Below are 27914 nucleotides of genomic sequence, written 5' to 3'. Positions count from 1 at the left end.
TTGTACATCAGGTAAGACTAAAGAAATTACTTTAACCATACTGAGATGCTGAACCAAAGAGCCATTGACCAACCCTTAAAATAGCACCGAACAGGGACAAGCATGTTACTCAGTCAATATACAGTAAACTACACATGATAGAATGACCAAAAAAACATACAGAGCTTGGCTCCATAATTGCACCTTGATTTGTGTGTAATCTAGTCCAAACCATAGGCAATTTAGCAAACATTCGAACTGAACGCACCCAAGATGGGGCTGGTGCACACCCCTGCGGCCCCGCCCTGATGGCGCTTGGCGTTAATTTAAAACCTGTCCTTTCAGCAATGACGAATTTACTGCGTGGCTGCAGACAAACTCAACATGTCATCACCGTCGAAATTGCATTTCAAGGTCCATTTATGGAGCCGAGGTCTGTATGTTTTTTTTGTCATTCTATCATGTCGTTTAAAACTGACTCGACATTTAAGATGATTAGCCCATTTTCATTATGTGCATGACCAAAAGTCCCCTCTCGATGAAGTGGCCTACCACTATTAAATTGTTTTTGTTTAATCTGCCACTAATTACCACCAAAATGATCACATAATTGATTATGACAAATTGCATAGGTCTACCATGGTCTATGGTTTAGAACGCAATTAGTTGAATCAAGTGTTTTAGCTATAGGGCTGAGGGAAAAGTGACACCGATCAGGCCCATAAGGGCTGGAGTTGCCCATTCCTGCTGTATATTGACATAGTAACATTTTGCTCCCTGTGTGCTGCTGTTTTAGGGGTTGGTCAATGCCTCTTTGGTCTGGCATCCCAGAGCTGCCCCCTGGCTTCAGGTCCAGAGCAACAACTCATTCATGCAGCCCTGAACCTTGGCTTCTTCCAGGCTGTAGCGCTGTGTATGACAGTCTGGTCAGGTAAGGAGGAGGAAGAGCCCTCTAATTGAGATACCAGAGTTTCTTTGTTGATTCAGCACAACAGCCAAAAATCAAAACATATCCAGAGAAGCAGGTTTAGGTCAAAAAAGATGTCCATATGTCTGGATTACTTTTAGACTAGCCAGCAGATCTGACTCGCTTGCTTACAGCTGCACTAGGGTCTGACAGCATTCCTGTGTAGTTTAGGAATGTAAAGGTGTTATACTCTGAATCGTCCTATTAGCCTAACTGTTACACAGAGAAGATTGAAAGAATGCTAACATTAGCAGTCATACAATCTTCTATGTGTTTTCAATTTGATAATGGGACAACGCCACAGATAAACAAAGAGGCAGATATTTCACTGGATGTATATTATGTGAAGCATCTGGTTGGCATTTCAACTCACTGATGAGAGGAAGCCCGGTGGGAGAAGATGGAGTGAGATGGATTTTGGCCAAACATTCTGCAAATGTTCATATCAATGAAACAAAGATGTAACAAAGCCTTTAAAAAAAAAAATGTTTTACGTTTGCCGAAGTTGATAAAAAATGGTTGTTTAGGAGTGCAAGGGCGAATTGAGTTATTGCACACATGCACTTCGGAGCAGGAGTTCCCTAATGGCAATATGCAAATAAATGCTAGAACACGCCAATAGGATCTACCTAGTTTGGCTCTGCCCACCTCTTTGCTTGTTCTGCCCACTGATTAATTTGCTCCCATTGGAAACGACAGGCTCTGGTCAATCTTAGGTAAGTTATACAAATCTTTGACAAAGCATTTCTCATCCCTGGATTGAGGTACATTTTCTGAGGCATATCTCACATTGGCTCTGCAGTGTCTTAATCTACATAGGAATGCTGTCTGACCCACGTGCAGCTGGCTACTTTTACTGCTGTCTACTTTTACACAGGCAGAAAATGAATAGCGGTGCATTAACCAATGTTAACTTTTATGCCTTTCCCTAAACCTTACCTTCACCTTACTGAAACTATACCTAACCCTTTGTTTTCCTTAACCTAATGTTAAAGGTTGACTCAGCTAAATGAAGTTGCCATGAGCAGCACCGGAGATATTGAGATGCAAGACACACAGTATCTGTGCATGGGTTTGCTTCACTCTGAGTGTGGTAGTTACAAAACACTGGGGGAGTTTAGCCTCACGCTTCAACGCTCTTAGTTGTTTTGGAAATTGACCCACTATGCTGTTTACTTTTTGCACCTACGTCATATTGCTGAGTCTACCTTTAACCATAACCTTAATTAATTTCGACCCCTATGCCGAATATTAAATATTTGTTCAGCCGGTCAAATATCCATTTCTCTACTTTTATCTTTATCACATTTTTTTAATCACCATTTACTGTCCATTTTTTAGCAATTCAGCCCCAGCCATGCCTACCTCACCCATGAATGGTGAAAGGAGACCTGCCCCTGCTATGCAAAAGCCTTGCAGGTACTGTTCATGACTAGCACCTGCCTTGGACTTAGTGCACACGTAGCAAAATGTTTTGCAAATGAAAATATCAGGTTCTTATTGGATAAGTTCACGGAGTCTCTGGTTGCTTTTCCCATCAGGTCATCCATCCTTGAGCGATGTATCCTAAGCATGTCTACTGCCAGTGTTGCTGTTGGAACAGAGGACATGGATGGTATCAGGTCAGCATGAAAAATGTATGTGCTCACTACTGCAAGTCGCTCTGGAAAAGCGCGTCTGCTTAATGACTAAAATGTAGATAATAAAACATTGTTAACTTAAAAAGCACAATTAAGCACACTCATCTGAAGGGCCTCAGTACCTCAATTGGTGGAATTGAACCATTTACCATTCTACATTACCCTTCCTCTTTTGAAATGTAGTGCATGTTCTCTATTTCCATGCACAATATTATAAGGGGGAAATCATGAAGGCTTGTTTTTCCTAGGTCCCAGGCAGGGATGCAGTGGGCCCTACGAAACCTGGATCCAGCTCACACAGAAGGCATGAATCGGTCCTGAAATGACGGCAGAAACAGATTCAGTACGGCAAGAACACGTCTGGCTACCAGAATTACCTGGAGCAGGTTCCCAAGTATGAGAACTGATGATTCTACAATACATTTTTATTGTAACTAGGTTCTGAAAGGTAACTGATGGCCTGTGAAGAGCCCACAAAAATACATTTATTGAACTGTTTATTGGATGAGACCTACAGTGTATTCAGACTCCTTGGGTTTCTTTTTTTTAATTTATTTTTTTACATTTTGTTACCTTACAGCCTTATTCTAAAGTCTATTCAATTATTTTTTCCCCCCTCATCTACACACAATACCCAATAATGACAAAGCAAAAACAGGTTTTTAGACATTTTTACAAATGTGTTAAACATAAGTATTCAGACCCTTTGTTATGAGACTCGAATTTGAGCTCAGGTGCATCCTGTTTCCATTGATCATCATTGAGATATTTCTACAACTTGATTGGAGTTGACCTGTGGTAAATTTAATTGATTGGACATGATTTGGAAAAGCACACCCCTGCCTATATAAGGTCCCACAGTTGACCGTGCATGTCAGAGCAAACCATGAGGTAGAAGGAATTGTCTGTAGAGCGCTGAGATAGGATTGTGTCGAGGCACAGATCTGGGGAAGGGTACTAACAAATTTCTGTTGCATTGACGGTCCCCAAGAACAGTGGCCTTCATCATTCTTAAATAGAAGTTTGGAACTTTTCCTAGTGCTGGCTGCCAGGCCAAACTAAGCAATCGGGGGAGAAGGGCCTTGGTCAGGGAGGTGACCAAGAATCCGATGGTCACTCTGACAGAGAGCCAGAGTTCCTCTGGGGAGATGGGATAACCTTCCTGCAGCACTCCACCAATCAGGCCTTTATTTTACAGTGGCCAGATGGATGGCACATGATGGCCCGCTTGGAGTTTTCTAAAAAGCACCTAAAGACTCTCAGACCATGAGAAACAAGGTTCTCTGGTCTGATGATACCAAGATTAAACTATTTGGCCTGAATGCCAAATGTCACGTCTGGAGGAAACCTGGCACCATCCCTATGGGGGTTGCAGCATCATGCTGTGGGGATGTTTTTTAGCAGCAGGGACTGGGAGACTAGTCAGGATCGAGTCAAAGACGAATGGCACAAATTACAGAGATCCTTGACTATATCCTGCTCAGGACCTCAGACTGGGGCAAAGTTGACATTCCAACAGGACAACAACTCTAAGCATACAGTCAAGACAATGCAGGAATGGCTTCAGGACAAGTCTCATTGTCCTTGAGTGGCCTAGCCAGAGCCCGGACTTGAACCCGATCGATCATTTCTTGAGAGACCTGAAAATAGCTGTGCAGCGATGCTCCCCATCCAACCTGACAGAGATTGAGAGGATCTGCAGAGAAAAATGGGAGAAACTCCCCAAATACAGATGTGCCAAGCTTGTAGCATCATACCCAAGAGTACTCTAGGATGTAGTCACTGCATAGGTGCTTCAACAAAATACTGAGTAAAGGGTCTGAATACTTATGTAAATGTAATATTTCAAGTTATATTTTGCTCAGATTTCTAAACCTGTTTTTGCTTTGTCATTATGGGGTATTGTGTGTAGATTGAGGGGGGGGAAACTCTTTAATCCATTTTAGAATAAGGCTGTAACAAAATGTTGAAAGTCGAGGGGTCTGAGTACTTTCCGAATGCACTGCTACTTCCAAACACAAATGATGGCTTTACCTTTAAGTCTCCGTGATGAATGGGTGGAATATTTATTTTTGCTTGTCTTCCCTCTTTCTGATACAAGGCGTCTGAGAATCCCTGGGCTGCACCCATCCACTCCAAACAAATATAGAAAATACAGCCGCCGATCCTGGGACATGCAGGTTCGTGTTTGGCGGAGAGCTCTGTATGGGTGGGACCCTCCATCTGAATCGCAGAGAGAAGCCGAAGGACAGGACCCTGTTGACCAACTGTAGGTATTGGTGATTTTACATTTGTAATGGTATTTCCTTGTCTTAAGTTGACCTCATTGTTGCTTGACGATATGCAGGCAGGGGTTGCTTGAGCAGATGAATTGCAAGCTATATGAAGACAGTGGAGTTAAAAAGGGGGCCAAAGGGAGAGGGCTACCTTCAGATTCAAAAGCCCCCTTCTCCCCTAACCTGCTGGAATGTCATTCAACAGTCCCTGGATGCTTCCCCATGGATCCCAGGTCTGAGTGTTACTGTTCCTATATTAGCAGACATTGTCTTGTTTGGAGACATCCATTCACTGTGGTTTGCCTCTTTAGGTGGATGTGTCTGGTCCTCAGGTCTCATCCTCCAAGCCAGGCTTGGTGTACTCCTTTAGCAGTTGCCTAACAGCTGAAGAGAATGTGTTGGGGTGGCTGAGATTTCTCCTGGAAACTGATCACGATCAACAAGTGCCCATGCAGAGAGACTGGCTACCGTGGAAACCATACTGATCATGGCTGTCAGTCACAGCGGTATAGACTTGCAGGGGTGCACTGGGTGCTGACTGAAAGATATGATTGCTGTAAAATACTGACCACACACTTGTCAGTTTTGGGACACATTTTACACATTATTGTTTTGTATCAAACACACGTTTAAGCAGTATCTGCTTCACTAATGGTGTACCTAGATGTTTATTTGGATCCAGTATTATTCTTCACTTTTTTTACTTTATTTTCTTGTCCCAATTACATTCATTTGTTTTAGGTTTTCTTCATGGCCCGAAATTAATAAAGATTGGACTTTTTCAGCACACAATTCTCAGGAGATTTATCCAATGTTAATTTGAAATGTGGGCAATGTCCGTGAAGTTGGCTTTCCTGGCATAATGGGTCTCCGGGATTGGTGGGATAGCGCTGAGGTCTTAACGTTTTGCGCTTTCATTTGGCCCGTCCAACATGCAACGCTAACTGCAGTATTCAAAGCATCCACAAGATAACGGTATACGCTATTTCTTGTACTTGCCTCACAAATAAGTCGTACGGTAGGATGACATATAGGTAATATGAAAAGTGACATATTCCAGTGTTAAGGCGTGACTTTAAAATGGTCCCCGAGCCTAGCAATTTGTCAAGTAAACAACTGATCCGAATATGAGTAGCGAACTACAAGTACCACACTTTATAGCCATCTAATAACCTTACGTCGGTTCAGTCAAAGTTGTGCCATTTTCAACAATGAACGAAATCTTGCGATTTGACATCCTTAAAAAAATAAAATAAATTGTCGGCACTTTTAAAAGTCTAAGCTATTGCACGTCAGCTACTTCAATCTTTTGTTTGAATGATCATCGAATGCGCCCACTGCTTGATCGTTTTAATTGATTTGAAAAGGACAACTGAATTGTACGCTGTGCTATTTTGCCTAAGACTGATATGTCTCGTATATTTCAATGGCACGTTGATTATGACGTTAATTTTATGTTCCAGATATTGTAATCAACGACGGTTCTGGTACATGTTATGCTTTTTAATAGGTCAATAATATCGGAGACACAGACACTAACCTGGCTGCTAGTCGCGTGCTGCACAGGCTCCAAATTGGTTTATCCTTCACGAGCAGCATTTAACCCTTGTAAGGCCTGATGTCCGGTGGTGTTGGTCGAGGTAAGAACGACATTTTAATCAAGTAGCCGTTACAAAGAAAAGTTATTGATTAGCCGTTTTATTTATCTGAAATGTCTCACTGCATTATAAAATGTATGGCCGTGTTTTGCAAGCACGCGTCCTAGACACGGCACAGCGGTCCAAGGCTGTAGCAATAATAGCTAGCGAGCCTCGACAGCTAGTGATCTAATCGAGTAGGGGGTAATAAGTCATTTGTTTATTACAGACTAACAAACTATGTTTTTGTGTGGATGTGTCCGCAAGTCTGCATAATCGGTTAAATGGACGTACGCTAAGCTAGCTAGCTTGCTAACCATACAAATTACGATTTGCGTTAGCTAACCGAGCTAGTTAGCATCATATTGTCAGTGCGGCTTGCTATTGCTAACGTTAGTCATCTTGACTGAGCTAGCTAAGTGAAGGCTTCATATTCTGTGACGGGGTTTAGACCGACCTTCAAAAATATGATATACTAATTGTGAATGAATAGCTCGCTACCACACATTTCTCATTTGAAAGGTTTGTAATGGACAGCAAGGATACCATCATTTGATATAAACGAGTTATGTAGCCATCATTCTGGCTTTCCAAATGTCCTTATCAAAATGGTAGCTACCAAACGTTAGCTAGCGAAGAAGCTTTTTCTCAATCTGTTCCGTTGCAAATATTGTTATTGAGTGAAGAGCATGCCAGTTCTTGATAGATCATGACATGCTTGGTACTTTGCCAGATTGGACCTCAGTATGCACCCTTTTCAAATTCACATATCAATAATTAAGGTTACTTGTTGAGGTGTTCGTTTTTCGTTACATTTTCTGGTTGTCAGACATGTGCCTCGTGATCTTGAGTAGGTATTCAATAAACCCCCGAGTGGCATCAGGAAGGCCATCTCTGTAAAACAGGCCCCTTGACCCTTGAGTCGTCGTACTTGCTTTCCCCAGGCACCTGTCACCATTAGTTCTGCACTCAGTGATGGAGTGTCTGAACACCTCAGTGAGCACGTTTGGCCAGTGGTTGAGCATCTAAAGACGTTAAAGTTATGTCAGGTCTGGAAAAGACCCCATTTTGACATTAGGCTTAAGTTGTCTACTCTGTAAGATACAGAGAAAGTGATGGGTTACCAAAAGTCAATATGGCAAACTGTATAGAACATGAAAATGTGATTACAAAGGTCCTAAAACATGAACAGCTTTCCCATTTGAGCAGTATCACCTCTATTTGAAAACCCCTGCACTGTCATTTCCTTTTGGTAACACTGTTCTGTCCTGCTGTCGGACTTTACTTCAGGTGAGCTGACTACAGTGATGACCATGTCCCAGTGAGACTGGGCAGGGCAACCTGGCCCAGAGGAGGAGTGGAGGTGCCAGAGAAGCTCTGCCAGTCACAATTAGACGGAAGAACAGATAGAGGGACACGCCCCTTCCCCTTAACACTGCCCACCACCTCGCAACCATGCATGGTTTCACTGATCGAGCATCTGCAGAAACTTAGTCTGGACGGCAACGCTCACCAAAGGGCCCTCAACGTGGTACGTTTTTTTTTATTTAACCTTTATTTAACTAGGCAAGTCTGAAACATAAATAAGAGCACCAGCTGTTCCGGAAGACTGTGTGATCACTCTCTCTCCGCAGCCGATGTGAGTAAGACCTTTAAACAGGTCAAAATTCACAAGGCCGCGGGGCCAGATGGATTACCAGGACATATACTGAGAGCATGCGCTGTCCACCTGGCAAGTGCCCGCACACCCCCCGCCGAGCGATCCACAGAGCGCCCCGTGCCGCCCAGCCTGGCCGCCAATGCTCCGCCCGTAGCCTCCGTCGGCCAGGGCTGGGCGGCAGGCCACTCCCCGCCCTGCCCCTCCCTTGCCCGCCCACGCCCGTGGCACCAGCACCCACACGCCCCCCCGGACAGGCACCTATGTGAGAATGCTATTCATTGCCTACAGCTCAGTGTTCAACACCATAGTGCCCTCAAATCTCATCAATAAGCTAAGGACCCTGGGACTAAACACCTCCCTCTGCAACTGGATCCTGGACTTTCTTACGGTCCGCCCCCAGGTGGTAAGGGTAGGTAACAACACATCCGCCACGCTGATCCTCAACACAGGGGCCCTTCAGTGGTGCGTGCTCAGTCCCTTCCTGTACTCCCTGTCCATTCATGACTGCATGGCCGGGCACGACTCCAACACCATCATTAAGTTTGCCAATGACACAAGTGGTAGGCCTGATCAGACAACGACGAGACAGCCTATAGGGAGGAGGTCAGAGACCTGGTCGTGTGGTGCCAGGACGACAACCTCTCCCTCAACGTGATCAAGACAAAGGAGATAATTGTGGACTACATGAAAAAGAGGACCGAGCACGACCCCTTTCTCATCGACGGGGCTGTAGTGGAGCAGGTTGAGAGCTTTCAAGTTCGTTGGTGTCCACATTACCAACAAACTAACATGGTTGAAGCACACCAATACAGTCGTGAAGAAGGCACAACAAAACCTATTCCCCCTCAGGAGACTGAAAAGGTTTGGCATGGGTCCTCAGATCCTCAAAAGGTTCTTCAGCTGCACCATCGAGAGCATCCTGACTGGTTGTGTCATTGCCTGGTATGGCAACTGCTCGGCCTCCGACCACAAGGCACTACAGTGTGTACTGTGTACGGCCCAATATATCACTGCGGCCAAGCTTCTTGCCATCCAGGACCTCTATGCCAGGTGGTGTCAGAGGAAGGCCCTAAAAATTGTCAGACTCCAGCCACCCTAGTCATAGACTGTTCTCTCTGCTACTGCACGGCAAGCGGTACCTGTACGCCAAGTCTAGGTCCAAGAAGTTTCTAAACAGCTCTTACCCCCAAGCAATAAGACTCCTGAACATCTAATCAAATGGCTACCCAGACTATTTTTATTCCCCCCCCTTACACCGCTCCTACTTTCTTATCATGTATGCATAGTCACTTTAATAGCTCTACCTACATGTACATGTTACCGCGACTAACTGGTGCCCCCGCAAATTGACTCTGTACCAGTACCCCCCAGTATATGGTCTTGCATTGTTATTTTACTGCTGCTCTTTAATTACTTGTTATGTTTTTTTCGTTTATGTATGTATTTTTAAACTGCATTGTTGGTTAGGGGCTCCAAAGTATGCATTTCACTGCTAGGTCTACACTTGTTGTATTCGGCGCATATGACTAATAAAAAGTCAAGAACAAATTCTTATTTTACAATAATGGCCACACCCTCCCCTAACCTGCACGACGCTAGGCAAATTGTGCGGCGCCCTATGGGACTCCCGATCACAGCCGGTTGTGATACAGCCCTGGATTGAAACCAGGGTCTGTAGTAATGCCTCTAGCACTGAGTGCCTTAGGCAACCTAAGGCCTTAGACCGTTGCACCACTCGGGAGCCCACTTATGTGTCAGCCTATGACTCTGCTTGCATGTCCTTGTCTTGATTGTAACAGTGGTCAGCTTCATGACCATTTATGTCTCTTGCTGTCAATTGAGCCGTTCTGAATTTTTTTTCCCTGTCCTTTTGCTCCTCAATGAACATGTCTGTATTCCAGTTTCTGCTGGACCCCAACAACCTAGGAATTTGCTGGCCTACAGATGGATTGATGCCTGGTGAGTATGTTCAAGTGAAACCACATAGCCTGTTATTCAGCAAAGACTTGCATTAGGCATTGTAACTTTGGCTTTGCACTGTTGCAAAGTTGATAAGAGCACAGACTAATGGAGGTGAATTCCAAATGACAGAAAGGAAATGTTTGTATAGGTTGTTAACATCTCTTGGGGAGGTGGGACGCTAGCGTCATAGTTCATAATTCAAAGTTCTCAAACATACGACTATTTTACACCATTTTAAAGATGCACGTCTCCTTAATGTAACCACATTGTCCGATTTCAAAAAGGCTTTACGGCGAAAGCATAAAGTTAGATTATGTTAGGACAGTTCCAACACAAGAAAAACCACACATCCATTTTCCTAGCAAGGACAGGCGTCACGAAAACCAGCTAAAATTATGCACTAACCTTTGACGTTCTTCATCAGATGACACTCCTAGGACATCATGTTACACAATACATGCATTTTTTGTTCGATCAAGTTGATATTTACATCCAAAAACAGCATTTTACATTGGCGCGTGATGTTCAGAAAATATTTTGCCTCCAATACTACCGGTGAATCAGCACAACAATTTACAAAAATACTCATCATAAACGTTGATAAAATATTAAACTGTTATTCAAAGAATTATAGATGAACATCTCCTTTATGCAACCGCTGTGACAGATTTCAAAAAAGCTTCACGGGGAAGTACTGCGCTCAGAAAAAGACATCAAGCAATACAGATACCCGCCATTTTGGAGTCATCTAAAATCATAAATAGCATTAGAAATACTAACTTACCTTTGATCTTCATCAGAAGGCACTTCCAGAAATCCCAGGTCCACAATAAATGTTGTTTTGTTTGATAAAGTTCATCATTTATATCCAAATACCTCCTTGTTGTTTGCACGTTCAGTAAGCTACTCCAAGTGTAGGAAGCGCGGCCAAAATGTCACGACGAAAAGTCTAAAAAAGTTATATTTACGTTCGTTCAAACATGTCAAACGTTGTATATCATCAATCTTTAGGGCCTTTTTAACTTAGAACTTCAATAATATTCCAACTGGACGATTTCAATGTCTTGAAAAACGTTTTGGAACACAGCTACCACTCATGTGAACACGCGCCAATGAACTCATGTGCTTTCCTGAGTCAACAACTTCCAACTTCCTTTGTTGGCTCTCTGTTCACCATAGACGCCTCAAACAACTTTCTAAAGACTGTTGACATCTAGTGGAAGCCTTAGGAAGTGCAAAATGAACCGTAAGTCACTGTGTGTTGGATAGGCAATCACTTGAAAAAACTACAGCCTCAGATCCTCCACTTCCTGGTTGTATTTCTTCTCAGGTTTTTGCCTGCCATATGAGTTCTGTTATACTCAGACATCATTCAAACAGTTTTAGAAACTTCAGAGTGTTTTCTATCCAAATCTACTAATAATATGCATATTCTAGTTCCTGGGATAGAGTAGTAGGCTGTTTAATTTGGATACGTTTTTCGTCCGGCCGTGAAAATACTGCCCCTTACCCAAGCGAGGTTAAACAGGAAACCACATTACGTGATCTATTGTGCGCATGTATCTTCTCAGGCTGATCATGCAAAGGGAGTCTTCTTAAAGGTAGACTCAGCAATACAGTGCGTTCTGAAAGTATTCCGACCCCTTCACTTTTTCCACATTTTATGTTACAGCCTTATTCTTAAATTGTTCTTTTACCCTCATCAATATACATACAATACCCCATAATGACAAAGCAAAACTGTTTTTACATTAATTTTTTTTCCCCCCAAATGTATTTAAACTGAAATCAGATTTTCTTAAGTATTCAGACACTTTACTCTGTACTTCGTTGAAGAACCTTTGGCAGCGATTACATCCTCGAGTCTTCTTGGGTATGACGCTACAAGCTTGGCACACCTATATTTGGGAAGTTTCTCCCATTCTTCTCTGCAGCTCCTCAAGCTTTGTCAGGTTGGATGGGGAGCGTCGCTGCACAGCTATTTTCAGATCTCTCCAGAGATGGTGGATTGTGTCCAAGTCTGGGCTCTGGCTGGGCCACTCAAGGATATTCAGAGACTTGTCCCGAAGACACTCCTGCATTGTCTTGGCTGTGTGCTTAGCGTCGTTGTCCTGTTGGAAGGTGAACCTTCGCTGCAGTCTGAGGTCCTGAGTGTTGTGGAGCAGGTTTAGATCAAGGATCTCTCAGTACTTTGCTCCGTTCATCTTTGCGTAGTCCCTGAGTAGTCTCAAGTCCCTAACGCTGAAAAACATCCCCACAGCATGATGCTGCCACCCATGATTCACTGGGTGGCAGGTTTCCTCCAGATGTGACGCTTGGTATTCAGGCCAAAGAGTTTCATTAGATCAGAGAATCTTGTTTCTTATAGGCTGAGAGTCCTTTAGGTGCCTTTGGCAAACTCCATGTGGGCTGTCGTGCTTTTTACTGAGGAGTGGCTTCTGTCTGGCCACCCTAACATAAAGGCCTGATTGGTGGAGTGCTGTAGAGATGGTTGTCCTTCTAGAAGGTTCTCCCATCTCCAGAGGAACTCTGAAGCTCCGTCAGAGTGACCATTGGGTTCTTGGTCACCTTCCTGACCAAGGCCCTTCTCGATTGCTCAGTTTGGCCGGTCGACCAGCTCTAGGAAGAGTCTTGGTGGTTACGGACATCTTCCATTTAATAATGATGGAGGCCACTGTTTTCTTGGGGACCTTCAATGCTGCAGAAATGTTTTTGTACCCATCCTCAGATCTGTGCCTTGACACAATCCTGTCTCGGAGCACTACAGACAATTCCTTCGACCTCATGGCTTGGTTTTTACTCTGACATGCTGTTAGACCTTATATAGACTGGTGTGTGTCTTTCCAAATCCTGTCCAATCAATGTAATTTACCACAGGTTGTAGAAATATGTCAATGATGATGATCAATGGAAACAGGATGCACCTGAGCTCAATTTCGAGTCTCAAAGCAAAGGGTCTTAATACTTGTGTAAATGAGGTATTTCTGTTATTAAAAAAAACATTTAAGAATTTAAAAAAACCTGTTTTTGCTTTGTAGTTATGTGGTGTTTGAGGAAAAAAATGTATTTCATTTTAGAGTTAGGCTATAAGGTTACAATGTGGAAAAGGGAAAGGGGTCTGAATACTTTCAGAATGCACTGTGTACAGCAGTACATATAAACTCAGCAAAAAAGAAACATCCACTCACTGTGAACTGCGTTTTATTTTCAGCAAACTTAACAAGTGTAAATATTTCTATGAACATAAGATTCAACAACTGAGACAAACTGAACAAGTTCCACAGACATGTGACTAACAGAAATGGAATAATGTGTCCCTGAACAAAGTGGGGGTCAAAATCAAAAGTCACAGTCAGTATCTGGTGTGGCCACCAGCTGCATTAAGTATTGCAGTGCATCTCCTCCTCATGGACTGCACCAGATTTGCCAGTTCTTGCTGTGAGATGTTACCCCACTCTTCCACCAAGGCACCTGCAAGTTCCCGGACATTTCTGGGGGGAATGGCCCTAGCCCTCACCCTCTGATCCAACAGGTCCCAGACGTGCTCAATGGGTTTGAGATCCGGGCTCTTCGCTGGCCATGGCAGAACACTGACATTCCTGTCTTGCAGTAAATCACGCACAGAAAGAGCAGTATGGCTGGGGACATTGTCATGCTAGAGGGTCATGTCAGGATGAGCCTGCAGGAAGGGTACCACATGAGGGAGGAGGATGTCTTCCCTGTAACGCACAGCGTTGAGATTGCCTGCAATGACAACAAGCTCAGTCCGATGATGCTGTGACACACCGCCCCAGACCATGACAGACCCTTCACCTCCAAATTGATCCCGCTCCAGAGTACAGGCCTCGGTGTAATGCTCATTCCTTTGACTATAAATGTGAATCCGACCATCACCCCCCTGGTGAGACAAAACTGCGACTCGTCACTTGAAGAGCACTTTTTGCCAGTCCTGTCTGGTCCAGCGACGGTGGGTTTGCGCCCATAGGCGACGTTGTTGTTGGTGATGTCTAGTGAGGACCTGCCTTACAACAGGCCTACAAGCCCTCAGTCCAGCCTCTCAGCCTATTGCGGACAGTCTAAGCACTGATGGAGGGATTGTGCGTTCCCAGTGTAACTCGGGCAGTTGTTGCCATCCTGTACCTGTCCCACAGGTTTGATGTTCGGATGTACTGATCTTGTGCAGGTTTTGTTACACGTGGTCTGCCACTGCGAGGACGATCGGCTGTCCGTCCGGTCTCCCTGTAGCACCGTCTTAGGCGTCTCACAGTACGGACATTGCAATGTATTTCCCTGGCCACATCTGCAGTCCTCATGCCTCCTTGCAGCATGCTTAAGGCACGTTCACGCAGATGAGCAGGGACCCTGGGCATCTTTCTTTTGGTGTTTTTCAGAGTCAGTAGAAAGGCCTCTTTAGTGACCTCAGTTTTCATAACTGTGACCGTAATTTGCTACGCCTGTAAACTGTTAGTGTCTTAACGACCGTTCCACAGGTGCATGTTCATTAATTATGGTTCAAGCATGGGAAACAGTGTTTTAAACCCTTTACAATGAAGATCTGTGAAGTTATTTGGATTTTTACGAATTCTTTCAAAGACAGGGTCCTGAAAAAGGGACGTTTCTTTTTTTGCTGAGTTCATTAGAGTAAGCTTAGGGTTGGGCGGTATACCGTTTTTTGCTATATACAGATATTGATGCACGGACTGGTTTGGGTTTTTACTTTAACTTCTGTACCGGTATTTGAATGTTTGGTTTGTTAAATGTGATACGCAATGTGTAGCGTCCATTTTTATAGTTTACTTTGCTACTTGAGTCATCTCTGTCGCTTTCCACACAGACCTAGCCACACCCCTTGTCACTCAAGGACCGCATTTGATGTTCCTCAATCAAGAGACACTTTCCTTCAGTCTGCATGGTCAATGCAGCATATGCAACACAGTTGATAACAACAATGCAGTTGTCACTTTGCTTCTTAATGTAAATCTACTAGCATTTTTTTTATTACACTATTAGCTTGTGTTTCTTACATCTGCAAACAGCTGGTTTGTCTTTTTCTTAGCAATTTGTTCCTAAATCTTGTTAGCCGCTAATGCTAATTGCTAGCTAGCTAATAAATGTACTGAGTAAGAGCAAGCGTAATTAGCTATGCAGCCTGATAATACCAGTGATTGTGTAGACGTAATAGCATGTTTGTGCAAGTGTCTTCTAAAATTAGAGGTAAACGCAAAGCAAGAATATGTTATCTACATGAAGTAGTTAAGAGAGAACATTCAATGTAGCCAAAGATTATAGGGTCGCCTAGGAAACACCTATCAACACTTTTGGTTCCTACCCTGTCACAATAACTCCTCTCTGGCATTTTCATTCGTTGTCAAACACTGTATTTAAAAGTGCCCACTATTATATTCTAACTATATAATTAGAATAGACATTCTATTTCCCATAATTCCAACAGTTAACTGAAGTGTTTTGCTCTAAATCGCAAGTCAAATTGCAACATTTGGTTAAAATAAGGCCCAGATTACTTGCCCATATCGTGCAGCCCTACGTGGCATTGTGGAAATTCTCAAATGCAGAAATTGAAAATGATGACTTTTGGTGTTGAATTGTTTTATACTGAACAATCAGAATGGAGAAAGACCCATTGAAATCACTTAGAATGTGTATGTTGCCACCCTAGGGTCACGCACTACTCATAAAGAAAATGTAGAACTTTTATTATTCAAAAACATAAAATGCTGTCGTACCGTAATTTACAAAAAAAATACTGTGATATAATATTTTGGCCATATCGCCCAGCCCTAAGTAAGCTATGTCAAGAATCCCATATATAAATAAATATGGGGTGTTTTTTTTTTTTTTCTTTTTTAAATTTGATTTGTTTCACCTTTTATTTAACCAGGTAGGCCAGTTAAGAACAAGTTCTCATTTATAGTCACTCCGTAGAAATATTACAATGAGCAACAACGTTTATATGTCGAATACATTATTTAAATACACAGTTCAAAACCCCGTGGTAAAATGGATAGAATTGCAGGAAATTAGCTTCAGGACCGCTGTCGTGGTCAAGAGCAAGCTGCAACTACATTGTATCAGGAATTAATTGCTTTTCTTCGATTTCTCACATTATTGAATTAAATAAACCTCAACAGTAGTTTCTAATGTTAGAGCTGGGTGACATGGACAATTCAGTACATTTATTATGATATGGATTTATCACAATAAATAGAATAAGTCTAATGTGCACCATAGTTACGTTTGTATACTTGCATCTACTACTACTACTTTGAATGTAGTAGTTATCAAATGTCCCATTAGGAATTGCCCAAATTAGCAGACTCTTTTCAAACTTCACATTTTCTCTAGTATTGTAAAATGTATTTGATGTGGTTGGTCGGTTTGGTTGATGTTGACATTTTTGGTTAATTATTCCAGCTCTAATTTATGGTGTCTTTCTTTCTCCTTCTCCCTAATAGAGAGTGGTTATTGGCAGCTCTGCCCTCCCTCCAAGCCTGGCCTGCAGGGTGTGCTGAGCTCCAGCTTCCCCCCCTGCCCTGTCCCTCTGGTTCCCCCCAAAACTCATCTGGCAGAGGGGGAAGCCCTGCACCGGCCCCTGGTCCCAAGCACCTCAGTGACAGACCTGTCTTTTCCAGGTGCACCCCCTCCCCCCCCGCCACCCCCCAAACGCCACTGTCGTTCACTGTCCGTGCCAGAGGACCTTTCACGCTGCCGTTACACCTGGCGGCCCAGTGCTTCGAGGGTCTGGACACCTGTGAATCGTCAATGCCACAGTGGAGGGGTAGCCGGGGGGCCTTGTCCGCTTCGTGCTCCTAGCTCATCTCTAAACTCTTCACTACACTCTTCTTCAAGCCCCACATTCTTTAGCATTGCTCTCTCCCCTGACTCCCCACTGCCCTGGAATTTCCCATGGGACCCCAGTGACACTGCTGGAGGAGGCGCCTGCTGCTGTTTCTTCCACTCCCCATCATCATGCTCCTCTCCGTCCCCGCTCCACCCTCCCCTTCCTCCACAGCGACGCTTCTCTCTGTCACCTGTCCTTATCAGAGAGGCTGCCGTCCAGTTCCTGCCCCCGCCTCCAGTTCCACCCCATTGTGCAGCACCCCCTCCGGCTGTGCCTGCTTTGCCCTCCTCTGCCTGCAGCACCCCGTCCTCTCTTCGCCGGGCCATCCCCCCTCAGCTTCCTCGCTGCCACTCACAGCCCTGTGACCTGCTCCTTCTCAAACCGGGACTGAAGCGACGCCGTGACCCAGACAGACCATTTGCCCGGCCAGTACTGGATTTCACCAAGATGACTCAGGTAAACAAAAAATCATTAAGGGTCAGGAAATGAATAGAAATGGTTGCTGTATGTAGGTTGGTAGTGGAACATGCCATCTGCTAGCCAGAGGAAAGTTGTTAATTTGAAGGTTAAAGTGATAGTTCACCCAAATTACAAAATGGAATACTGGTTTCCTTACCCTGTAAGCAGTCTATGGACACGGTATGACAGCAATGCATGGGATTTGTGCCACAAGGCCTAGAACGTTAGCATTCGGTAAAACAAAACCAAAGCATGGATTCCTGTCATACATTGTCCGTAGACTGCATACCGGGTAAGGAAACCAATATGTCATTTGGGTGAACTATCCCTTTAAAGGTAGACTCAGCAAAATGATGTTGCCACGAGCAGCACCGCAGATATTGAGATAAGCAAGATGCATGACTTTGCTCTCATACAGTCACACACAGTATGTGCGCATGGGTAGCCAGGGCACCAAAACAGCAGAGAAGTTGAGCGTTGCACTAAAACCCCCTCAGTTGTTGTGGAAATTGACCCACTATGCTGTTTACTTTACACCTATGTCATATTGCTGAGTTGACCTTTAACCTTCATTAAATTAGACCCTTATGCCTATTCTTAAATGTTTGTTCAGCCGGTCAAATATCCACTTCCCTACTGTTGCGGAAATTGACCCACTGCTGTTTACTTTCTGCATCTACTAGATGTGTGCCAACATGAACGTTCTCCTAGTCGTATCCGTAAATTGACAGTTGATAGTCGGATCGGATGATGGCATATTAAAACAAGTGTTTTAATATGCTAAGTATATGTTGGCAAAATACTTCCTGCATGTTCTCACTGCAAAAGTGTGTGTGTCTGTGTGTCCTCTATTTGCAGCAGGTAGCCAAGTTTGCTGTCATTCAGTCAGAATGCGCATCAGTGTTTAATATTTTTTTTCAAGTGATGCACCGATATGACATTTTTGGCCGGTACCGATATCCAATATTTTCTTGCCAAGAAAACCGATACTGATTATTTAAAATTTTTGCGGCATTTTAAGCATTCTAGTACAGTTAAATAGTTAAAACACACATGGACGCAGCGGTCTAAGGCACTGCATCTCAGATCTCAGCGTCACTACAGTCCCTGGTTCAAATCCAGGCTGTATCACATCCGGCCGTAATTGGGAGTCCCATAGGGCGGCGCACAATTGGCCCAGCATCGTTCGGGCTGTCATTGTAAATAAGAATTTGTTCTTAACTGACTAGTTAAAGGTTACACACACACCACACTGACCAAAAAGTTATTTTGTTGGCATTTACGTATGTCCCCATTACCAGTAAAACATAATCAAAACCTATTTCTTTCACTTACTTGCTGTGCTGTTTCGTTGTTCAGTCGTTTCATTCTCAACCAGGATTTCTATGGAACGCTGTTTGGGTCTTTGCGTGTCAAAAAGATACATGTCAAATAACACTATGACAGGTCAAATAACAAGACATAATCTGTTGCAGTTGCTATAGTTAGCTAGCTAACTATATAGCTAGGTGTCATCTAAAATAACCCTAATTTACAAGACAGTTCTTATTTGATTAATGGTGGTCGGACCCATCTATGTGAAGCTAGCCACAATAAGGATTAGCCACAATAGTGGACTTTGCGGTTAGCCTTAAATAAAATTATGGCATAATTCTCCTATTTGTTCATTTGCATCACTGTCAATTACATACTTTTATTTTGAAGGCAAACCGCAAATTCCACTCTTGTGCCTAATCCTTATTGTGGCTAGCTTCACAACACATAACCCGGTTCGGTCGAGCCTCACTAGACAGATGAAGCTAGCTGGTTGCTCATAACGTTAGCTTTGGGCAACAGGGTTAAGTAGCTGGCTAACTATTTTCATGAACTGAAGTTCAGTTTCAATAGTGGCAACCTAGCTAATACTTACCGTAATTTCCGGACTATAAGCTGCTACTTTTTTCCCACGCTTTGATCCTCGCGGCTTAAACAATGACACGGCTAATATATGGATTTTTCCTGCTTTAAAAAAAAACATTCCGTGACGTGCTCAGTTTTTTTGCCGGCATGAAGCTTTCATTAGACCAATGAAATTGCCGAACGGGTTAAGGTCAAACAACTTTTTTGTTTACTGTTTAGATTAAATCGAGCGCTCTCAAACTTCCCATCATTCTGATTACGTTAGTCATTTTGTCACCCTTATCATGGCAAAGACACAGAGAAATGCATATGATGCAGCTTTCAAGTTGAAGGCGATTGATCTGGCTGTTGGAAAAGGAAATAAAGTTGCTGCACGGGAGCTTGGTCTGGAGCAATGACTTTCTTGGTAGGCTACTGTTTACTGCAAATTTTTTGTTAAGCCGTGTTTCGTTAAAGCCTATTTATTTTTGTTAGAAGCCGTGTTTTGTTAAAGCCTGTGTGAAGTTCATTTGTTTCAATGTACCGGTAGGCACCTGCGGCTTATAGACATGTGCGGCTTATTTATGTTCAAAATGATATAAATTATATATTTTTTTTTAAATTCAGTGGGTGCGGCTTATATTCAGGTGCGCTCAATAGTCCGGAAATTACGGTACTCACAAGGATTCCTAAATCATTGCTAAGAATAATGAAAATGCCTGCAGTTTCTACTGGTCATTGTTTTCGGGCTGGTTGTATTGGTGCTAGCTAGCTATCAAGCTAAAGCTCGCTACCCCAGAAGTTGTGGTTGAACAAATTATGCTTTATTACCAACGCGGTATTGTAAATGCATCATTCGTGGCCGGTGTTTGCTTGTTTGCAGACTTTTTTGTACAGCTTTTGACAGTGCTACTGTACATTTTTATTTTCTTTTCTTTTTTATTTTTTTACAAGCAAAGACCCAAACGGCGTTCCATAGTATGTATGTGGTGAAGCTAATAGTAGTGACACTATTACTCTGTAACTCCGGTAGGGCAACATCTACAAAAATACCGCACTTGGTAGTGTGTACCGGTGCTCGACCAGTTGGTGAAAGCCAACATCACCCACGACAGAGACCACCGGTGGATTGTCAAGGGCAATGAATTCCATTATCTTGGCTTTAATGGATTTCGCCTTTGCGTTGTCTCGCTGAAATGTTCTAACTCTTTTAAATGGCTGCTCGATCCACACAGCAGACATTGTGTGGACTAGGTTAGGAATGCTGTGTTGCACATGTAGCGTAAAATTTTACGTGGCATTATTACTTCATGTACCTACGTTATATGTAGCTTTGACATCGGTTTTTAACATCAGCATGAAACTAGTCATCGGGCCGATACCGATGTTGGCATTTTTGGCTAATATCAGTCGATTCCGATAGGTTCACAGATATATCGTGCATCTCAGATGTTTTTTTTCTTTTCTTCTTCTCCATACCCTTGCCTCGCTTGTTAGATATTATGCACATTGATAGTTTGATAGAAACGTCCTCACCATGCAATTTATCATAGTAGCAGGCAGCAGCAATCTAAATGATCAGACAGAAGGAATAATTGATCAGGTGAAATTATGAAGCGAGTGGACGGCTACAACTTCACTATCCAATCGGAGCATACGGCCCACCCTTCTCTTTGCAAACTAGCCAGTTGAGTTATTTAGAACACGTAAAACCTCGCACATGACTGACTGACATGAGAAAGATGCATGCTGGCACCCGGAAATGTCATTTTGTTCCCCCCCCCCGATCATGGATAATTACAAAAAATACTCTGATCAAAATCGTATCCAGAAAATGTCCCATATGCGTTACGATACAAGCATTTCACTACACTCGCAATAACATCTGCTAACCATGTGTATGTGACCAATAACATTTGATTTGATACACGTTTTGTCCGACTACTCGCCCACACCCCAAGCATCGACGTCATATCGCTGAGCCTACCTTTAAGGCTCAGAAAGCATCCTTGTTAAGCTTGTCAAACCACACAGTCTAACTGTACTGTAAGAAACATTCCCATTTGTCAGTGAGATGGACCATTTATTTTTATAACATCAATAGACATGCAGAGGCAACTTTCACCCATAACTCCATTCTTAGAATACAGACCATATCTGTGTATTATTGTTCTTGTTACCAATCGTCCCAGGCCACAGATGTCTCTTCTGTTCCCATGCCCCAGGCGCAACCCCTGAGTGTGGTTAATTGGCAGGGTGCCAATGGCTCTCCCTGTAGGCAATGCCAGGCAAATGTTATACTGTACACCAAGACTCACTCTTGAATGGATTTGCATATAATTTGCATGCAGCTGCAGAAAGTCTGGTGTCCCTTTTCAGTGCACTCACCCAGTCACTGCCTCACATTAAAAAAAAACATGGTACACTACAGTTGCAGGTTAATTTTGCCCGACTCATTTACATGTAGTATATGTACAACTGTTGTGTTCTGGTTAGGTTTAGAATATTCTTTCAACAGCCACAGTCATTGGAAGAGCTTAAAAGAAGAGTTTTTGAGTCGGGCATACGAGACTAGGCTTACACCTACAGTATTCGTTAGTCCAGCCCGCTATATTCAAGTTGACAATACTATCCCAGTTAATTTTCAGGGAGATGTGGCATCATATTACCCTTGTTTCTATTGTTTGTAACATTTTAAAAGAAAATCCTGAACTTGCTAAACTACTGCACCCATGTTGCAAGAATCACAAAGATTTTATATGATGCTACATTTTTCCACTTCCTGAACAGTTATATCAACTTGGTTTCATTTCATTTAGGGTTGTTCCATAAGAATTCAATTACTTTCTGACTGCACCCCTTTAGATTTGAATGAAACCTTCCATTCAAGTTTGCTCATGGTAGAAGTGGTCAGAAAGCGACTTTTTGGACCTGAATGCCAAAACATTTAGGAGATGGAGGTGCTCAAAGTTGACCTGTTTTGCATAGCCCGTCCTACCATGAGATGTCATCCATTTTTTTTCATCACTGAAAAATATTTACATTGCTGCATCTCAACTGATGACGGTAAAATGGGCATTCTCTTGAATACCTGGTGGGTGTCATTTAATTCATGCAAACAGATTTCATCGAATGGACCTATCCCGTCAGACAACTGCAATTTAGCTGGTACACTTTTGACATTTTATTTAATTTTTACTATTTTCAATTACTATGCAAACATGTATGTGGGACAATTTGAGGAAGAGCTCCTTTACAAAACATACACACCCCCTACTTTCTGAAGGCCTCCTATGGAAGAAATACATAGATGTCTTTGTGCTATGGGAAGGAAGTAAGCAGGAACTAAATGAAGTACAAACTACTAAACGAGAGCTCGGAATACGTCAAATTCACCATGCAGACTGATGAGAGAAAAGTATACTACTAGTACTTATGGAAGAGTGATGCATTACACACAGACTTATACACAAAGCCCACAGACTGCAATACCCTGCTATGTGTGGATAGTATGCATCCCCTTCCCCTCATGAATGGTCTACCATATAGCCAGTTATGTAGGGTTAAACGAATCTGTGGCCACCAGACAGATTTTGACAGCAATGCAAACCAAGAGGGGAATTGCTTAACTCAACCAAAGAAGAAAAACGGCGCTACAGTGTTTTGCACCAAGTGTTCGGAGAAATTGAAAGCAATCCTGAAAAAGCACTGGCATATTCTGCAATCAGACAGAAATATTGCACACCTGTTCAAGGAACCCTGACTCGGTGGTCTATAAGTGCGTTTGCAATATTGGCGATAGCTTGCTGAGATCTGACCTGTACCCTGAGCCCACCAGACACTCTTGACACCCATTCCAAATGGGAACCACAAATGTCTCATGCGTGCAGTGCAATAGCACTATTAAAAACATCCAGGTCGAAAAATCCCTGTTAGGGGTGTCGTGTCTTTGGGGTACCATTAAACTGAAGACATGTTTATCAATTAACTCCCTGTAATTATTATCACGCGATTAAACTGATTAATCGTTTAATTGTAATTAACTAGGAGATAGGGGCACCAAGGAAAATATTCAGATTACAAAGTTATAATTTTCCTAATATAACTTTCCTATATTATAACATTATATATTATATTCTATTATAGTATAGGCCGATTATCTTCTGGTTTAAATGGTGTATTTTACCTCGCGTCCAGTCTCATTCCAAACGTTGTAAATTGTATCTGCACGAACCCAGCCTTTACTAAGAGTCATCCATACATCAATTGTCTTAAAATCATTTATTTACTAAACTAAGTAATTCACAGAAAGTATACAAACAGTAATTATCATCACAAAGAATTGGTAGAGTAATGTGCCCTAGTGGGCTAACAGGCCTGGCGGCCTGTTGAACAATGGGTCATAAACGGTCAGCTGAGGAGACACACAGAGTTCATTAATATTAACAATTGACATGCTAATCAATTGCACATGAACGCTCACTCATTTGGGAACAATTGCAATCAATATATATTTACGCTCAGTGTGTCGTCGGGATCCTTGTTGGAGCGTCGTTCTGTTGGAGAGTTCTCTCTCTCTCTCGATGTTTCGTTGGTCTTCGCGTTCAATGATATAATTTCTAGCTGCAGACTATTAATTAATATCAAAGACTTGTTCTTATTCTGTCGATATCGATAGTCTAAAAGTTAACCACGTGGTATGGTTCACTTTCAGTAGATGGATTGGATGGTCAAACCTATTGGCCAACTCACAATGGAGTGGAGGCCTGGTCTGAAGAAAGTAGATCAGGGTATAGTTTTATAGTGAACATGTCACATGACGCCTGGTCCTGTCTGTGTCCCAGGGGGCGTGCCGATGACTGAGTTAAGCTTGGTACAGAAATACAATTCTATCACATTAACATCAGTACATAGCATCTCAATGTATTACAAATAGCTTTATCCTTATTAATACATTCTATACAACCATGTGGATGCAAGTCTCAAGGCTGAGGCTATTATATAAACCATTTTATGGTAATATGGCTATATTGTTTCTTCTGCGTATCACAAAATTGTACCAAGCGGACCAGTTCGTAGCTGGATTCTTCACCAATCTTCTATACCTTCTCCAGAACACAAATGTCATTCGGTTCCCCAATTCTGTGAGTTGGAAGAATTTCCTGTGTCTCTCTATGGGACCCCTCTGTGTCTCAACTGGTCCATGTGGTTGTAAGATTCTCCTTTGGAATTTTACAACCCTCTCACACAGGGCCTGGGTGGGGGGAGGTAGGTTGGGGGATGGGGGGAGGGGGTCAACTGTCCTCCCTGTACTCAAAGAGGGCAACGTCATGACAGGGGTATCATCTCATGCAAGACCAAGGGAGTATCTCTCTCATCACCTGTTCATGTGGGAAAGCCTACGTAGGACAACAGAAAGGACAATTTCAACAACACATAGCTGAACACCACAGCTCAATCAGGTGTTTGAACATTGACTATCCAGTAGCAGCTCACTTTGTTGAAGCTAACCATCCAACCTCCTCCCTCAAATACACAGGCGTTGGGAGCATGTTACTCTACCAAGGAGAGGAGGTAACATTGAGATCCTACTACTACAAAGGGAGGCTTACTGGATATCCTGTCTAAAAACATTGACCCCTAGTGGTCTGAATATTGACTTTGATCTCAGGCCCTTGTGAACAATTCTCTCTTATGAACAAGTCTTCTAAATGGATATATTATTTCTACAGCTTATCAGCGTACACCCAATATGTTCCCCCTGTTGATGATGCTTATTATGAATTATAGTATAACCAAAAGATTACATGTAACAAAAGTTATGAAATGGGGAAACAATTAAATATACTGAATTGGTGAAATTGAATTAAACAATGTATGTTGATGCTAATATTATGTACAATATTTAATTGTTTTCATATGATAACAATAGCCTAATATATTCAATATGCTATAAACAGTTTTTTTTAAAAGTTTCCCTTAGTTCATTCTAATGAACTTAATAATTATGACACAATTGTCATTGGTTGCACTAATTGCACTGTTTATCTACATAACCTGGTTCAAGCATTTATGACATTATCCTGAAGGCACAGTGATGCCGAAACATTGGTGATTTACCTAATAAATTACTGGGCGTTTATTTATATATATATAGTGTGCAACTCTCTTTATGTTTATACCTTATAGTTTATTTTCCGTTTAGTCAGCACCTCTACATAAAATAATTTTCTCTGTGTGCGCCAGCTCGTGTCTTTTATTCAAAGTTTCAATTACTACCAAAAAGATGGTCACCAGTCCATCCATCATTGAATGTCAACATGAATTAAAATCTATATTCTATTTCTATGATTTCAATAGGTTTCCAATGGAAGATCGACAGTTTAATTTAAAACAATGGATATTCCCACTCAAGTCAACGTTATCTGATGTGTGGACCTTCAACCATCTTTGTGGTAGCGTTTGAAAGTTGAAATTACAACTTTATTCATGTTTTAGTTCATTTATCTGCCAAAACGTTAGCTACAGATTGTAACACCAGATATTGTGATTTAACCCCCAAAAATGGGTATCCATTATACTGGGAGTTACAGGTTAGGTACTGTTTGGTGTAGCACAGAGAATTTTCGACCAACCTTGGCGATACTGTCTTTATCCTTGATTTGTGGAAACAGGAGTTTCATAAAATGTCATTGTCTAGTCGCAGGGTGTCCTTGGAAAATTGAGTTAAGCAAACTATTAAAATATATTTTTTGCTCCATGAAGAAATCCAACAATGTGTACGACGCCATCTTGTATATTTCAAGTTTTCTCTCATTTGATTGATGGGTTTTTTGGTAATTTATGTAAAGAAATGATCACATAGTTTGACAGCACTGTTTGTATGCTTTCAAATGATAACAAACTCAAACGTTTATCTTTTTCAGTCAGGAAGACATGGATGCGTCATGGTAGGGTGGAGTATGCAAAATGGGTAAACTTTGAGCACCTCTATCTCCTGAATGTTTTGACATTCAGGTCCAAAAAGTCACTTTCTGACCACTTCTACCATGGGCAAACATGTATGGAAGGTTTCGTTAAAATCAAAAAGGGGTGCAGTCAGAATGATTGAAATCATATGGAACAACCCTTTACCTATTTCTGTATCATGAATAGAGAACATGTGATTTGAATGTAGACCGCTCTTGTCTTTTCTAGAGGGATGATACATGTGTAAACAAGGCCTTGTTCTCTCTCTCAAATGTGTCTCCTATTTGTGTCTTTTCAGACTCGCAGTACAGACCCCTTGAGTGGTATGGAGCGTGGGAGGCTGGCTTGTGGAGGGGACGTTTGCATGGGCTTTGAGCCTTTTTTGGGGGACTTCAGAGGGTCGTGTTCACCAGAGGGGCTGGGAAGGACAAGCATTGGTCCTCTAAGCGAGAGTGACGAGGAGGGGGAGGAGGGGGAGGAAGACCCTGATCGAGAGGAGTGTCAGCCGAGTATCTTTGAGAGGGATTGTACAGAACTAGATTTGAGCCTAATTGAAGAAAATTAAAATGTTTTTAATTGGAGACTGTTTTCCCCTTTACCGCCAGCATTCAACACTCCACTCCCAGCCCTGCTATACTTCATCGGCAGGGCTCTCAGGAACATGACTTCTCTCTCATGGGAAGAGCTGGGGTATATATAATCTCATTAACAATGGTCATGATTTGACTACTACCAATAATAACAATTAATTCAGGTAGCCATGGATGCTGTCCTTCCATCAGAGTACATTCCAGAACCAGTTGCTGAAACATTGTGAATAATCTGAATGCTGGAGATGCCAGCTATTCCCATAGTGTCTGTTGGATGTTTTCTTAATGCGCCCTCAGACTGATGGAATTTTGGAAGACTAACAAGCTTCTGGTCACTTGCTTTCTTTTACATGACTTTTCTTTTAATTGTGTTTTTTTTGGTGCAGTAGTAAGAATAGACTTGAATGATGATGGTGGTGAATTGAATATCTGTGTTTTGTTCAGTTTGATGCAAAAGGGCAGTATGTCATTGCAGTTTTATTTCTGCCGTCCTGTTATTTTCTGTTAAACAATCCATATGATTCAGCATAAGCCTTAAGACACCATCTTTTTTTCTGTAAACAAAAATACAACTATGAAAAGGAAATGAATTGTGTAGCTGTTGCTATTAGTCCTTTTAATTGTTTCTTTTCTGCTGTTTAAAAAAAAATATTATCTATATGACTCATCTTCTGAAAATAGAGATGTATAGACATTGATAATGAATGCACTGTTTGACAAGTTAACCTAAAAATGGAAGCAACCACTGTATTCTGAGGGCACATTGTAATATTGTATTATACAGCGTTCATTTGTTGAAAACAAGTTGTGTAAAGATGGTAGCTGGGAGACCTGGGGCAGGCCATTGCTGTCTTTTAGACATTTTTTTTTTATTGTATGTGTTAAAAAAAAAAGATGGCAATTTCAAACTCAGTTTGTGAATAAATAAAGTTTATTGGAAATTATTTTACAAGGAAAGGAAAGTGTCCAGTGAGCTTTTTTTGAAAAGATTATTGAAATGTGTGTGTGTGTGTGTGTAGTGCATACATGCTTGAAATC

The 27914-nt window shown here is 42.2% G+C and overlaps 1 protein-coding gene and 1 pseudogene across 2 annotated transcripts; both read left to right on the top strand.

Annotated features, from left to right (window-relative positions):
* The first annotated feature begins 781 nt into the window (after positions 1–781).
* Positions 782–5624, top strand: LOC123726160 (oocyte-specific histone RNA stem-loop-binding protein 2-like; annotated as a pseudogene).
* A 136-nt stretch (positions 5625–5760) lies between these two features.
* LOC106567427 (protein FAM53C) lies at positions 5761–27838 on the top strand. 2 transcript variants are annotated; one of them, XM_082960218.1, is made up of 5 exons: positions 5761–5837; positions 7790–8030; positions 10061–10118; positions 16595–17436; positions 26585–27838. In XM_082960218.1, exons 2-5 carry the CDS (start codon positions 7959–7961, stop codon positions 26849–26851), a joined length of 1239 nt encoding a protein of 412 aa, XP_082816344.1. In that variant the 5' UTR covers positions 5761–5837; positions 7790–7958; the 3' UTR covers positions 26852–27838. The 2 variants fall into 2 exon arrangements, with proteins under 2 accessions (XP_082816344.1, XP_082816343.1); XM_082960217.1 differs by lacking the exon at positions 5761–5837 and adding an exon at positions 5889–6502.
* The last annotated feature ends 76 nt before the right edge of the window (positions 27839–27914 follow it).

Source organism: Salmo salar, chromosome 13, assembly GCF_965601325.2.
Source record: "Salmo salar chromosome 13, fSalSal1, whole genome shotgun sequence".
Taxonomy (NCBI): domain Eukaryota; kingdom Metazoa; phylum Chordata; class Actinopteri; order Salmoniformes; family Salmonidae; genus Salmo; species Salmo salar.
This window is presented reverse-complemented; position numbering and strand designations above follow the sequence as displayed.

Excerpts from the sequence above, each read along its gene's own strand:
- LOC106567427 (XM_082960218.1), top strand. The coding sequence starts at position 7,959 with ATGGTTTCACTGATCGAGCATCTGCAGAAACTTAGTCTGGACGGCAAC. Across the intron at positions 8,031-10,060 it reads ACCAAAGGGCCCTCAACGTG|TTTCTGCTGGACCCCAACAA; the intron begins GTACGTTTTTTT and ends TCTGTATTCCAG. Across the intron at positions 10,119-16,594 it reads TACAGATGGATTGATGCCTG|AGAGTGGTTATTGGCAGCTC; the intron begins GTGAGTATGTTC and ends TCTCCCTAATAG.